Source organism: Lissotriton helveticus, chromosome 9, assembly GCF_964261635.1.
Source record: "Lissotriton helveticus chromosome 9, aLisHel1.1, whole genome shotgun sequence".
In the NCBI taxonomy this organism is placed as follows: domain Eukaryota; kingdom Metazoa; phylum Chordata; class Amphibia; order Caudata; family Salamandridae; genus Lissotriton; species Lissotriton helveticus.
In genome coordinates, this window is record NC_136070.1 from 658,165,642 (window position 1) to 658,179,713 (window position 14,072).

Here is a 14,072-nt window from a genome sequence, read left to right on the forward strand (position 1 = left end):
ATGAAATAGTGAAAGATTGAATGATGGATGAAAGAATACATTTATGAGAAAATGTAAAGGAGAAATGGTTGATATCAGCAGGTGAATGGAAGAGTGAAAGGGTGAACAGATTGATTCTTATTTGGAAAAGAAACAGGAAGCGGAAGAACCAGAACGGACATCCAGCAAGAGGAACGCCAACAGCGAGACAGGAGAGAGCGAAGCAGCCCTAGAAGAGCTGGATGCTTCTCTCCACAATGTGAAGCAGTGGAAGGAAGCAGCCATCCAGTTTTCTAGTGGCGAAGACGTAGAGCAGGAGATACAAGATGGACCCATTTTCGGGGGTGAAGAAGATGAGTCCTGGGTGGAAGAGTGGTGGATTGCCCCAGAGGACGTTGTGAAGGACTCTGGAGAGTCCAAGGTGATGAAACGCTGGGGTTCATCACTAGGAGGAGGAGATAGAAGGGAGAATGGAGGGAATGTTCCATGCATGGGGTGTTGAGGTAAGAGCTACTCTATTCTTTTTTCAATAAAACAAACACACATTTCACTGAAGGGCACTACATCTCCAAGAAGGCACTGGGGCAGATACAGAAAAGCAGACAACCATTTCCTTTTTGTTTTAAAGGTAACTAAATTAAGGAAACCTCTAGATCCCCTGAACAAACATTTATGTTTCCACTGATTCCCAAGACTCTGATAGATACAGAGATGTCAGATATAGCCTATTGGGGGAGCGGGTAGTATAATTTAAGAGAGAGGACAGAGAGGTCATCTGTTCCTCTCTCCCTCACTCCTGTAAAACTCCTTCCCTTTCATTCATATTTACTTATTATTATTTCTCGCCTACCTTTTTCAGCCTGAGCGCCGAAGGATATGGTGGAGGGAGATTATTGATTTACTCTGAATAAATACTTACGACTGTGTTTGGTTGATCTCTGTTTGTGTAGCCACCTCCAAATACCTAGAAGGAAACAAAGAAGATTAAAAACCTACCATCATTTCGGAAAAACTCCTCACAACCTCATATGTATCTTTTGATGCACAACAAACTAAAAATAAAGACACAATTGCAAAACAAACCAAGGGGTATATTTACAAGTGAATTGGCGGTAATTGGCATTAGCTTTGTTGGCTTAACGCCGCGCTCTGCCACTTTTGAAATGCAGGGCTACACCGTATTTACAAGAATACTGTGCAGCCCGGAGTTTGCCCCTGTACTGAGGCTAATTACAGCTGCCCAGCGCTAATGCAGGCCCCTTTGCACAATAGGAATGGATAGGCAAATGAATCAATTTGTGTATGAAAGGCTTTATTGATGGATGGGTAAGTCAAATGGTGGCTGTGTAGGTTGATGGATGCAAGCATAGAGGATGGATGTCTGTACGGATGGATAGGTGGAATGGCCACTGGATGGATGTAATAGTGAAAGATTGAATCATGGATGAAAGAATACATTTATGAGAAAATGTAAAGGAGAAATGGTTGATATCAGCAGGTGAATGGAATGGTGAACGGGTGAACAGATTTGATTCTTGGTTTGAAGAGACAAAGGAAGCGGAAAAACCAGAAAGGACATCCAGCAAGAGGAACGCCGACAGCGAGACAGGAGAGATGGAAGTAGCCTGAGAAGAGATGGATGCTTCTCTGTACAATGCGAAGCAGTGGAAGGAAGCAGCCATCCAATATTGTGATGTAGAAGATGTCGAGCAGGAGATACAAGACGGACCCATCCTCTGGAGTGAAGAAGATGATTCCTTAGTGGAAGCGTGGTGGATTGCCCCAGAGGACATTGTGAAGGACTCTGGAGAGTCCATTGGGATGAAACGCTGGGGTTCTTCACAAGGAGGGAGGAGGGAGAAGGGAGAAGGGAGAAAGGAGAAAGGAGAAGGGAGAAGGGATGGAATGTTCCATGCATTGGGTGTTGAGGTAAGAGCTACTCTATTCTTTTTTCAATAAAACAGAACACACATATCACTGAAGGGCACTACATCTCCAAGAAGGCACTAGGGCAGATACAGAAAGCAGACAACCATTTCCTTTTTGTTTTAAAGGTAACTAAATTAAGGAAACCTCCAGATCCCCTGAACAAACGTTTATGTTTCCACTGATTCCCAAGACTCTGATAGATACAGAGATGTTCCATATAGCCTATTGGGGGCGCGGGCAGTAGAATTTAAGAGAGAGGACAGAGAGGTCATCTGTTCCTCTCTCCCTCACTCCTGTAAAACTCCTTCCCTTTCATTCATATTTACTTATTATTCTTTCTCGCCTACCTTTTTCAGCCTGAGCGCTGAAGGATATGGTGGAGGGAGATTATGGATTTACTCTGAATAAATACTTACAACTGTGTTTGGTTGATCTCTGTTTGTGTTGCCTCCTCCGAATACCTAGAAGGAAACAAAGAAGATTAAAAACCTACCATCATTTCGGAAAAACTCCTCACAACCTCATATGTATCTTTTGATGCACAACAAACTAAAAGTAAAGACACGATTGCAAAACAAACCAAGGGGTATATTTACAAGTGAATTGGCGGTAATTGGCATGAGCTTTGTTGGCTTAACGCCGCGCTCTGCCTCTTTTGAAATGCAGGGCTACACCGTATTTACAAGAATACTGTGCAGCACCGCGTTTGCCCCTGCACTGGTGCTAATTACAGCTGCCCAGCGCTAACGCAGGCCCCTTTGCACAATAGGAATGGATAGGCAAATGAATCAATTTGTGTATGAAAGGCTTTATTGATGGATGGGTAAGTGAAATGGTGGCTGTGTAGGTTGATGGATGCAAGCATAGAGGATGGATGTCTGTACGGATGGATAGGTGGAATGGCCACTGGATGGATGTAATAGTGAAAGATTGAATCATGGATGAAAGAATACATTTATGAGAAAATGTAAAGGAGAAATGGTTGATATCAGCAGGTGAATGGAATCGTGAACGGGTGAACAGATTTGATTCTTGGTTGGAAGAGACAAAGGAAGCGGAAAAACCAGAAAGGACATCCAGCAAGAAGAACGCCGACAGGGAGACAGGAGAGACGGAAGTAGCCTGAGAAGAGATGGATGCTTCTCTGTACAATGCGAAGCAGTGGAAGGAAGCAGCCATCCAGTATTGTGGTGTAGAAGATGTCGAGCAGGAGATACAAGACGGACCCATCCTCTGGAGTGAAAAAGATGATTCCTGGGTGGAAGAGTGGTGGATTGCCCCAGAGGACATTGTGAAGGACTCTGGAGAGTCCATGGGGATGAAACGCTGGGGTTCTTCACAAGGAGGGAGGAGGGAGAAGGGAGAAGGGAGAAAGGAGAAGGGAGAATGGATGGAATGTTCCATGCATTGGGTGTTGAGGTAAGAGCTACTCTATTCTTTTTTCAATAAAACAGAACACGCATATCACTGAAGGGCACTACATCTCCAAGAAGGCACTAGGGCAGATACAGAAAGCAGACAACCATTTCCTTTTTGTTTTAAAGGTAACTAAATTAAGGAAACCTCCAGATCCCCTGAACAAACGTTTATGTTTCCACTGATTCCCAAGACTCTGATAGATACAGAGATGTTCCATATAGCCTATTGGGGGTGCGGGCAGTAGAATTTAAGAGAGAGGACAGAGAGGTCATCTGTTCCTCTCTCCCTCACTCCCGTAAAACTCCTTCCCTTTCATTCATATTTACTTATTATTCTTTCTCGCCTACCTTTTTCTGCCTGAGCGCCGAAGGATATGGTGGAGGGAGATTATTGATTTACTCTGAATAAATACTTACGACTGTGTTTGGTTGATCTCTGTTTGTGTTGCCACCTCCGAATACCTAGAAGGAAACAAAGAAGATTAAAAACCTACCATCATTTCGGAAAAACTCCTCACAACCTCATATGTATTTTTTGATGCACAACAAACTAAAAATAAAGACACAATTGCAAAACAAACCAAGGGGTATATTTACAAGTGAATTGGCGGTAATTGGCATTAGCTTTGTTGGCTTAACGCCGCGCTCTGCCACTTTTGAAATGCAGGGCTACACCGTATTTACAAGAATACTGTGCAGCCCGGCGTTTGCCCCTGCACTGGTGCTAATTACAGCTGCCCAGCGCTAACGCAGGCCCCTTTGCACAATAGGAATGGATAGGCAAATTAATCAATTTGTGTATGAAAGGCTTTATTGATGGATGGGTAAGTCAAATGGTGGCTGTGTAGGTTGATGGATGCAAGCATAGAGGATGGATGTCTGTACGGATGGATAGGTGGAATGGCCACTGGATGGATGTAATAGTGAAAGATTGAATCATGGATGAAAGATTACATTTATGAGAAAATGTAAAGGAGAAATGGTTGATATCAGCAGGTGAATGGAATGGTGAACGGGTGAACAGATTTGATTCTTGGTTGGAAGAGACAAAGGAAGCGGAAAAACCAGAAAGGACATCCAGCAAGAGGAACGCCGACAGGGAGACAGGAGAGACCGAATTAGCCTGAGAAGAGATGGATGCTTCTCTGTACAATGCGAAGGAGTGGAAGGAAGCAGCCATCCAGTATTCTGGTGGAGAAGATGTCGAGCAGGAGATACAAGATGGACCCATCCTCTGGAGTGAAGAAGATGAGTCCTGGGTGGAAGAATGGTGGATTGCCCCAGAGGACGTTGTGAAGGACTCTGGAGAGTCCATGGGGATGAAACGCTGGGGTTCTTCACAAGGAGGGAGGAGGGAGAAGGGAGAAGGGAGAAAGGAGAAGGGAGAAGGGAGGGAATGTTCCATGCATTGGGTGTTGATGTAAGAGCTACTCTATTCTTTTTTCAATAAAACAAAACACGCATATCACTGAAGGGCACTACATCTCCAAGAAGGCACTAGGGCAGATACAGAAAAGCAGACAACCATTTCCTTTTTGTTTTAAAGGTAACTGAATTGAAGAAACCTCCAGATCCCCTGAACAACCATTTATTTTTCCCCTGATTTCCAAGACTCTGATAGATACAGAGTTGACACATATACCCTATTGGGGGAGCGAGCAGTATAATTTAAGCAAGAGGACAGAGAGGTCACCTGTTCCTCTCTCCCTCACTCATGTAAAACTCCTTCCCTTTCATTCATATGTATTATTCTTTGCTCGCTCACCTTTTTCAACCTGAGCTCCGTAGGATATGGCGAAGGGAGATTATTGATTATACTCTGAGTAAATAGTTACCGCTGCATTTAGTTTGTCATAAATTCTGTTTGTTTCTCCACATCCGAAGACGATAGAAGGAAACAAAGAAGATTAAAAACCTACCATAATTCCGGAAAAACTCCTCACAACCTCATATGTATGTTTTAAAGCACAACAAACTACAAAATAAAGACACCATTGCGAAATAGACCAAGGGGTATATTTACAAGTGAATTGGCGGTAATTGGCATTAGCTTTGTTGGCTTAACGCCACGCTCTGCCACTTTTGAAATGCAGGGCTGCACAATATTTACAAGAATACTGTGCAGCCCGGCGTTTCCCCCTGCCCTGGTGTTAATTACAGCTGTCTAGTGCTATCGCAGGCCCCCTTGCACCATAGGAATGGATAGGCAAAAGAATCAATTGGTGTATAAAAGGTTTTATTGATGGCTGGATAAGTCAAGAATAGCGGATGGATGTCTGTACGGATGGATGGATGGAATGGCCACTGGATGGATGAAATAGTGAAAGATTGAATGATGGATGAAAGAATACATTTATGAGAAAATGTAAAGGAGAAATGGTTGATATCAGCAGGTGAATGGAAGAGTGAAAGGGTGAACAGATTGATTCCTATTTGGAAGAGAAACAGGAAGTGGAAGAACTAGAACGGACATCCAGCAAGAGGAACGCCAACAGCGAGACAGCAGAGAGCGAAGCAGCCCTAGAAGAGCTGGATGCTTCTCTCCATAATGTGAAGCAGTGGAAGGAAGCAGCCATCCAGTTTTCTAGTGGCGAAGACGTAGAGCAGGAGATACAAGATGGACCCGTTTTCGGGGGTGAAGAAGATGAGTCCTGGGTGGAAGAGTGGTGGATTGCCCCAGAGGACGTTGTGAAGGACTCTGGAGAGTCCAAGGTGATGAAACGCTGGGGTTCATCACTAGGAGGAGGAGATAGAAGGGAGAATGGAGGGAATGTGCCATGCATGGGGTGTTGAGGTAAGAGCTACTCTATTCTTTTTTCAATAAAACAAACACGCATTTCACTGAAGGGCACTACATCTCCAAGAAGGCACTGGGGCAGATACAGAAAAGCAGACAACCATTTCCTTTTTGTTTTAAAGGTAACTAAATTAAGGAAACCTCTAGATCCCCTGAACAAACATTTATGTATCCACTGATTCCCAAGACTCTGATAGATACAGAGATGTCAGATATAGCCTATTGGGGGAGCGGGTAGTATAATTTAAGAGAGAGGACAGAGAGGTCATCTGTTCCTCTCTCCCTCACTCCTGTAAAACTCCTTCCCTTTCATTCATATTTACTTATTATTATTTCTCGCCTACCTTTTTCAGCCTGAGCGCCGAAGGATATGGTGGAGGGAGATTATTGATTTACTTTGAATAAATACTTACGACTGTGTTTGGTTGATCTCTGTTTGTATTGCCACCTCCGAATACCTAGAAGGAAACAAAGAAGATTAAAAACCTACCATCATTTCGGAAAAACTCCTCACAACCTCATATGTATCTTTTGATGCACAACAAACTAAAAATAAAGACACAATTGCAAAACAAACCAAGGGGTATATTTACAAGTGAATTGGCGGTAATTGGCATTAGCTTTGTTGGCTTAATGCCGCGCTCTGCCACTTTTGAAATGCAGGGCTACACCGTATTTACAAGAATACTGTGCAGCCCGGCGTTTGCCCCTGCACTGGTGCTAATTACAGCTGCCCAGCGCTAACGCAGGCCCCTTTGCACAATAGGAATGGATAGGCAAATGAATCAATTTGTGTATGAAAGGCCTTATTGATGGATGGGTAACTCAAATGGTGGCTGTGTAGGTTGATGGATGCAAGCATAGAGGATGGATGTCTGTACGGATGGATAGGTGGAATGGCCACTGGATGGATGTAATAGTGAAAGATTGAATCATGGATGAAAGAATACATTTATGAGAAAATGTAAAGGAGAAATGGTTGATATCAGCAGGTAAATGGAATGGTGAACGGGTGAACAGATTTGATTCTTGGTTGGAAGAGACAAAGGAAGCGGAAAAACCAGAGAGGACATCCAGCAAGAAGAACGCCGACAGGGAGACAGGAGAGACGGAAGTAGCCTGAGAAGAGATGGATGCTTCTCTGTACAATGCGAAGCAGTGGAAGGAAGCAGCCATCCAGTATTGTGGTGTAGAAGATGTCGAGCAGGAGATACAAGACGGACCCATCCTCTGGAGTGAAGAAGATGATTCCTGGGTGGAAGAGTGGTGGATTGCCCCAGAGGACATTGTGAAGGACTCTGGAGAGTCCATGGGGATGAAACGCTGGGGTTCTTCACAAGGAGGGAGGAGGGAGAAGGGAGAAGGGAGAAAGGAGAAGGGAGAATGGATGGAATGTTCCATGCATTGGGTGTTGAGGTAAGAGCTACTCTATTCTTTTTTCAATAAAACAGAACACGCATATCACTGAAGGGCACTACTTCTCCAAGAAGGCACTAGGGCAGATACAGAAAGCAGACAACCATTTCCTTTTTGTTTTAAAGGTAACTAAATTAAGGAAACCTCCAGATCCCCTGAACAAACGTTTATGTTTCCACTGATTCCCAAGACTCTGATAGATACAGAGATGTTCCATATAGCCTATTGGGGGCGCGGGCAGTAGAATTTAAGAGAGAGGACAGAGAGGTCATCTGTTCCTCTCTCCCTCACTCCTGTAAAACTCCTTCCCTTTCATTCATATTTACTTATTATTCTTTCTCGCCTACCTTTTCTGCCTGAGCGCCGAAGGATATGGTGGAGGGAGATTATTGATTTACTCTGAATAAATACTTACGACTGTGTTTGGTTGATCTCTGTTTGTTTTGCCACCTCCGAATACCTAGAAGGAAACAAAGAAGATTAAAAACCTACCATCATTTCGGAAAAACTCCTCACAACCTCATATGTATCTTTTGATGCACAACAAACTAAAAATAAAGACACAATTGCAAAACAAACCAAGGGGTATATTTACAAGTGAATTGGCGGTAATTGGCATTAGCTTTGTTGGCTGAACGCCGCGCTCTGCCACTTTTGAAATGCAGGGCTACACCGTATTTACCAGAATACTGTGCAGCCCGGCGTTTGCCCCTGCACTGGTGCTAATTACAGCTGCCCAGCGCTAACGCAGGCCCCTTTGCACAATAGGAATGGATAGGCAAATGAATCAATTTGTGTATGAAAGGCTTTATTGATGGATGGGTAAGTCAAATGGTGGCTGTGTAGGTTGATGGATGCAAGCATAGAGGATTAATGTCTGTACGGATGGATAGGTTGAATGGCCGCTGGATGGATGTAATAGTGAAAGATTGAATCATGGATGAAAGAATACATTTATGAGAAAATGTAAAGGAGAAATGGTTGATATCAGCAGGTGAATGGAATGGTGAACGGGTGAACAGATTTGATTCTTGGTTGGAAGAGACAAAGGAAGCGGAAAAACCAGAAAGGACATCCAGCAAGAGGAACGCCGACAGGGAGACAGGAGAGACCGAATTAGCCTGAGAAGAGATGGATGCTTCTCTGTACAATGCGAAGGAGTGGAAGGAAGCAGCCATCCAGTATTCTGGTGGAGAAGATGTCGAGCAGGAGATACAAGATGGACCCATCCTCTGGAGTGAAGAAGATGAGTCCTGGGTGGAAGAATGGTGGATTGCCCCAGAGGACGTTGTGAAGGACTCTGGAGAGTCCATGGGGATGAAACGCTGGGGTTCTTCACAAGGAGGGAGGAGGGAGAAGGGAGAAGGGAGAAAGGAGAAGGGAGAATGCAGGGAATGTTCCATGCATTGGGTGTTGATGTAAGAGCTACTCTATTCTTTTTTCAATAAAACAAAACACGCATATCACTGAAGGGCACTACATCTCCAAGAAGGCACTAGGGCAGATACAGAAAAGCAGACAACCATTTCCTTTTTGTTTTAAAGGTAACTAAATTGAAGAAACCTCCAGATCCCCTGAACAACCATTTATTTTTCCCCTGATTTCCAAGACTCTGATAGATACAGAGTTGACACATATACCCTATTGGGGGAGCGAGCAGTATAATTTAAGCGAGAGGACAGAGAGGTCACCTGTCCCTCTCTCCCTCACTCATGTAAAACTCCTTACCTTTCATTCATATTTATTATTCTTTGCTCGCTCACCTTTTTCAACCTGAGCTCCGAAGGATATGGCGAAGGGAGATTATTGATTATACTCTGAGTAAATAGTTACCGCTGCATTTAGTTTGTCATAAATTCTGTTTGTTTCTCCACATCCGAAGACGATAGAAGGAAACAAAGAAGATTAAAAACCTACCATAATTCCGGAAAAACTCCTCACAACCTCATATGTATGTTTTAAAGAACAACAAACTACAAAATGAAGACACCATTGCGAAATAAACCAAGGGGTATATTTACAAGTGAATTGGCGGTAATTGGCATTAGCTTTGTTGGCTTAACGCCACGCTCTGCCACTTTTGAAATGCAGGGCTGCACCATCTTTACAAGAATACTGTGCAGCCCGGCGTTTCCCCCTGCCCTGGTGCTAATTACAGCTGTCTAGTGCTATCGAAGGCCCCCTTGCACCATAGGAATGGATAGGCAAAATAATCAATTGGTGTATGAAAGGTTTTATTGATGGCTGGATAAGTCAAGTATAGCGGATGGATGTCTGTACGGATGGATGGATGGAATGGCCACTGGATGGATGAAATAGTGAAAGATTGAATGATGGATGAAAGAATACATTTATGAGAAAATGTAAAGGAGAAATGGTTGATATCAGCAGGTGAATGGAAGAGTGAAAGGGTGAACAGATTGATTCTTATTTTCAAGAGAAACAGGAAGCGGAAGAACCAGAACGGACATCCAGCAAGAGGAACGCCAACAGCGAGACAGGAGAGAGTGAAGCAGCCCTAGAAGAGCTGGATGCTTCTCTCCACAATCTGAAGCAGTGGAAGGAAGCAGCCATCCAGTTTTCTAGTGGCGAAGACGTAGAGCAGGAGATACAAGATGGACCCGTTTTCGGGGGTGAAGAAGATGAGTCCTGGGTGGAAGAGTGGTGGATTGCCCCAGAGGACGTTGTGAAGGACTCTGGAGAGTCCAAGGTGATGAAACGCTGGGGTTCATCACTAGGAGGAGGAGATAGAAGGGAGAATGGAGGGAATGTTCCATGCATGGGGTGTTGAGATAAGAGCTACTCTATTCTTTTTTCAATAAAACAAACACGCATTTCACTGAAGGGCACTACATCTCCAAGAAGGCACTGGGGCAGATACAGAAAAGCAGACAACCATTTCCTTTTTGTTTTAAAGGTAACTAAATTAAGGAAATCTCTAGATCCCCTGAACAAACATTTATGTTTCCACTGATTCCCAAGACTCTGATAGATACAGAGATGTCAGATATGGCCTATTGGGGGAGCGGGTAGCATAATTTAAGAGAGAAGACAGAGAGGTCATCTGTTCCTCTCTCCCTCACTCCTGTAAAACTCCTTCCCTTTCATTCATATTTACTTATTATTATTTCTCGCCTACCTTTTTCATCCTGAGCGCCGAAGGATATGGTGGAGAGAGATTATTGATTTACTCTGAATAAATACTTACGACTGTGTTTGGTTGATCTCTGTTTGTGTTGCCACCTCCGAATACCTAGAAGGAAACAAAGAAGATTAAAAACCTACCATCATTTCGGAAAAACTCCTCACAACCTCATATGTATCTTTTGATGCACAACAAACTAAAAATAAAGACACAATTGCAAAACAAACCAAGGGGTATATTTACAAGTGAATTGGCGGTAATTGGCAATAGCTTTGTTGGCTTAACGCCGCGCTCTGCCACTTTTGAAATGCAGGGCTACACCGTATTTACCAGAATACTGTGCAGCCCGGCGTTTGCCCCTGCACTGGTGCTAATTACAGCTGCCCAGCGCTAACGCAGGCCCCTTTGCACAATAGGAATGGATAGGCAAATGAATCAATTTGTGTATGAAAGGCTTTATTGATGGATGGGTAAGTCAAATGGTGGCTGTGCAGGTTGATGGATGCAAGCATAGAGGATGGATGTCTGTACGGATGTGTTGAAGGTCAGCAAAAATGGTCAGGCGATTTAGTCGATGTTTCTTAAGTAATTTTGCCCGGCGTTAAACGCCTCTAATACCTTATGAAGATTATCAAAAATAAAGAGTCAGGCGCTGGAGAGAGGAAGACAGGAAACACGTTTTATTCCGACGGAGCAGAACACATCAGATCGGACAACAAGGTATCGTCTCGAGGTGCTCTCTGAAAGCCTCTCTGAGGCCCGACCTTTTATACACTGCTTTATGAATGAGACCGTTCTTTATTACAATAAAGACATTGTGAGGTAGCGACAGATGACATCCCCGGTACCCCCCCCCCCCTCCTCCAGTTCCGGCTCTTTCCAACACGTGGCTACAGTAGAGGTCCTCACCCCCCATACAATAAGAGGAGGCTTATCATGCAGCTGAGTGTTCCGCCGATTCCTTTGGAATGTGTGCGCCTGATCGAATCTCAAGGGGTGGGGAAACCATGATCAATAGTAGCTTCGTTGAAAAGGGTCGAGTGCATACAGTGGAAGGCAGTAAACTGTATCCCCAGGCCAAGGGATGACCAGCGGTCCGTACAGACAATTGGGCTCAGAGGAAGGGGTCATCAAAGGAGAGGTATTCATGAAAGAAAGGGTCAGTGTATTTATCGAAAGAGGGGCATTCATGGAAGGAAAGGAGGTGTTGGTCAGGCGTGAGGTGTGATTCCTAGAGACAGAGTCATGTGGAAGAGGAGGGTTCATGACTTGCGCATGTGGGTGCGGGGTCAGCCAGAGTGCATGGGGGAGGCTTGCAGGGTCAGGGAAGTGCCCTTATTCTGATACCTATCCTCATATGCGTTCAGGGTGTGGTAGCTGAACCGTAAAATGAAATGCCGCCTGTGGCTACCGGCATGTGAATTGCACATATCCATCGCATATTCTTCGCTCTCTTTCCGTTCTACCAGTGTCTTTGCTATCTTATCAATCCCATCCCGCTCATCTTTGCTCAACCTATTTGGTCTTGCCGTTAGCTGCTTGCTAGTCTCGAGTTCATCTGATGTTCCCGATGTGGCTGGTGCGAAGGCCGTAAGAGCCGGGGCACTAGCGCTAGGGTCACCCTCGCCCGCACTCAGGACTGGTAGGTGCTGTGCCAGTGGCTGGCAGGGGGCATAAGTAGGGGGCATGTAGATGATCGGAGGACCTAGCAGTAACTCGTCGTTTGCCCGTTGTTTGGAGGGCATTTCTGGGTAGAGCGTAGAGGGGGTCCTAACAGGGCATTGGCCTGTTGACCCTGATTCTTGCATTTGTCTAACTTCCTCTCTCCTTCTTATCTCTTCATCTAGTTCCTTCGCTGCCAGGTGGGCTGCCTTTCGTAATTCTTTCCCTATTTTTGTTTCTTCTCTTTTCCTTCGTTGCTCTGCTTCTTTGCGCCACACGCCGATACTATCGAGCATAGTGGGTGTTGCCTTATTTATTCTAACAGCTGTTTCTAGCGCTTTTATTTTATGATCATCAAAGGAACCTATCAGTGGCCACTGACTTTCGGGGTCCCTTTTCGTATATTTATGCCATAACTTACTATAAGCTATAGCGACTAGTCCTTGTTTAGTGAACATGTCCTTATTAGGGGTGCCTTCCAATGGAGCTGGATGGTTCATCTCTAATAAGTGGTCCGGGTTGATCCAACTACTGACCAATGGGGAGAAGATAGGCATGACGGGTTACAACGGGGACAAAAGTCTGCACTACCTATCCTTCACTACTTCGCGAAGACTAGACAGAATATTTTTATTCTGCAGTATTCGCAAATAGGGAATACCCAAAGAGAGAACCAATATCGAACAATTAATGTTCGTTCAATCAAACAATCAGTGGCGAGAAAGAAATAGGCGCGACGGGTTACAACGGGGGCAAAAGCCTGCACTGCCTATTCTTCACTATCTGCAAAGGAGGACAGAATACTTTTTACCCTTCCCCGTTTGCAGACAGAGAATTCTCGAGAAAAACAAACCTCGAACAAACAATGTTCGGGCAAACAATCAATCAGTGGGGGAGAAAAGATAGGCACGACAGATTACAACGGGGGCAAAAGCCTGCGTTACCTACCCTTCGCTGCATGCAAAGGAAGAGAGAATACTTTTATCCCTCTCAGTTTGCAGACAGAGAATCTCAAAGAGAACCAACAATTCGGAGAGTAATACTAGTATTTTCAATCAAACAATCAAATATTTCTTAGTTTGTCGTGTTACACGACCTTACCCGGACCGTATGGACAGTTTCTCGTCTTCCGCTTCCAGCGCCCGATCGTCCTCTACTCTCTGCTGCTACCGTGGCACTCCTGATGGTTCCCAGTCAGGACAGTAGATCACTCGGGGAGAGGTCTGCTCGGAACCAGTGAAGTTCAGATGATCGGCTGTCAGACGAGGGTCTATCGGACAGGAGCTCTTCCGATCGTTGCAGTCGTTCACTCTGTCGTTGGGACCTCTCCCACCGGATCCACGTGTCGCTGATGGGCCCCACACGTTGGGACGCCAATTGTTGAAGGTCAGCAAAAATGGTCAGGCGATTTAGTCGATGTTTCTTAAGTAATTTTGCCCGGCGTTAAACGCCTCTAATACCTTATGAAGATTATCAAAAGTAAAGAGGCAGGCGCTGGAGACAGGAAGACAGGAAACACGTTTTATTCCGACGGAGCAGAACACATCAGATCGGACAACAAGGTATCGTCTCGAGGTGCTCTCTGAAAGCCTCTCTGAGGCCCGACCTTTTATACACTGCTTTATGAATGAGACCGTTCTTTATTACAATAAAGACATTGTGAGGTAGCGACAGATGACATCCCCGGTACCCCCCCCCCCCTCCTCCAGTTCCGGCTCTTTCCAAC

The 14,072-nt window shown here is 44.7% G+C and overlaps 1 protein-coding gene and 1 long non-coding RNA gene across 2 annotated transcripts in view; one reads left to right on the plus strand and one right to left on the minus strand.

Annotated features, from left to right (window-relative positions):
- LOC144781762 (uncharacterized) overlaps nt 1-14,072 on the plus strand; it is a 351,692-nt gene that overhangs the window by 255,968 nt on the left and 81,652 nt on the right. The window lies entirely within an intron of this gene.
- The window catches only part of LOC144782566 (uncharacterized), a 266,745-nt gene that overhangs the window by 180,430 nt on the left and 72,243 nt on the right, over nt 1-14,072 (minus strand). The window contains exons 9-14 of the mRNA XM_078661947.1: nt 10,748-10,792; nt 7,955-7,999; nt 6,537-6,581; nt 3,744-3,788; nt 2,325-2,369; nt 899-943 (exon numbers count right to left, since the gene is read on the minus strand). Coding sequence (XP_078518073.1) covers nt 899-943; nt 2,325-2,369; nt 3,744-3,788; nt 6,537-6,581; nt 7,955-7,999; nt 10,748-10,792 — 270 coding nt within the window. The remainder of the gene's footprint in view (nt 1-898; nt 944-2,324; nt 2,370-3,743; nt 3,789-6,536; nt 6,582-7,954; nt 8,000-10,747; nt 10,793-14,072) is intronic.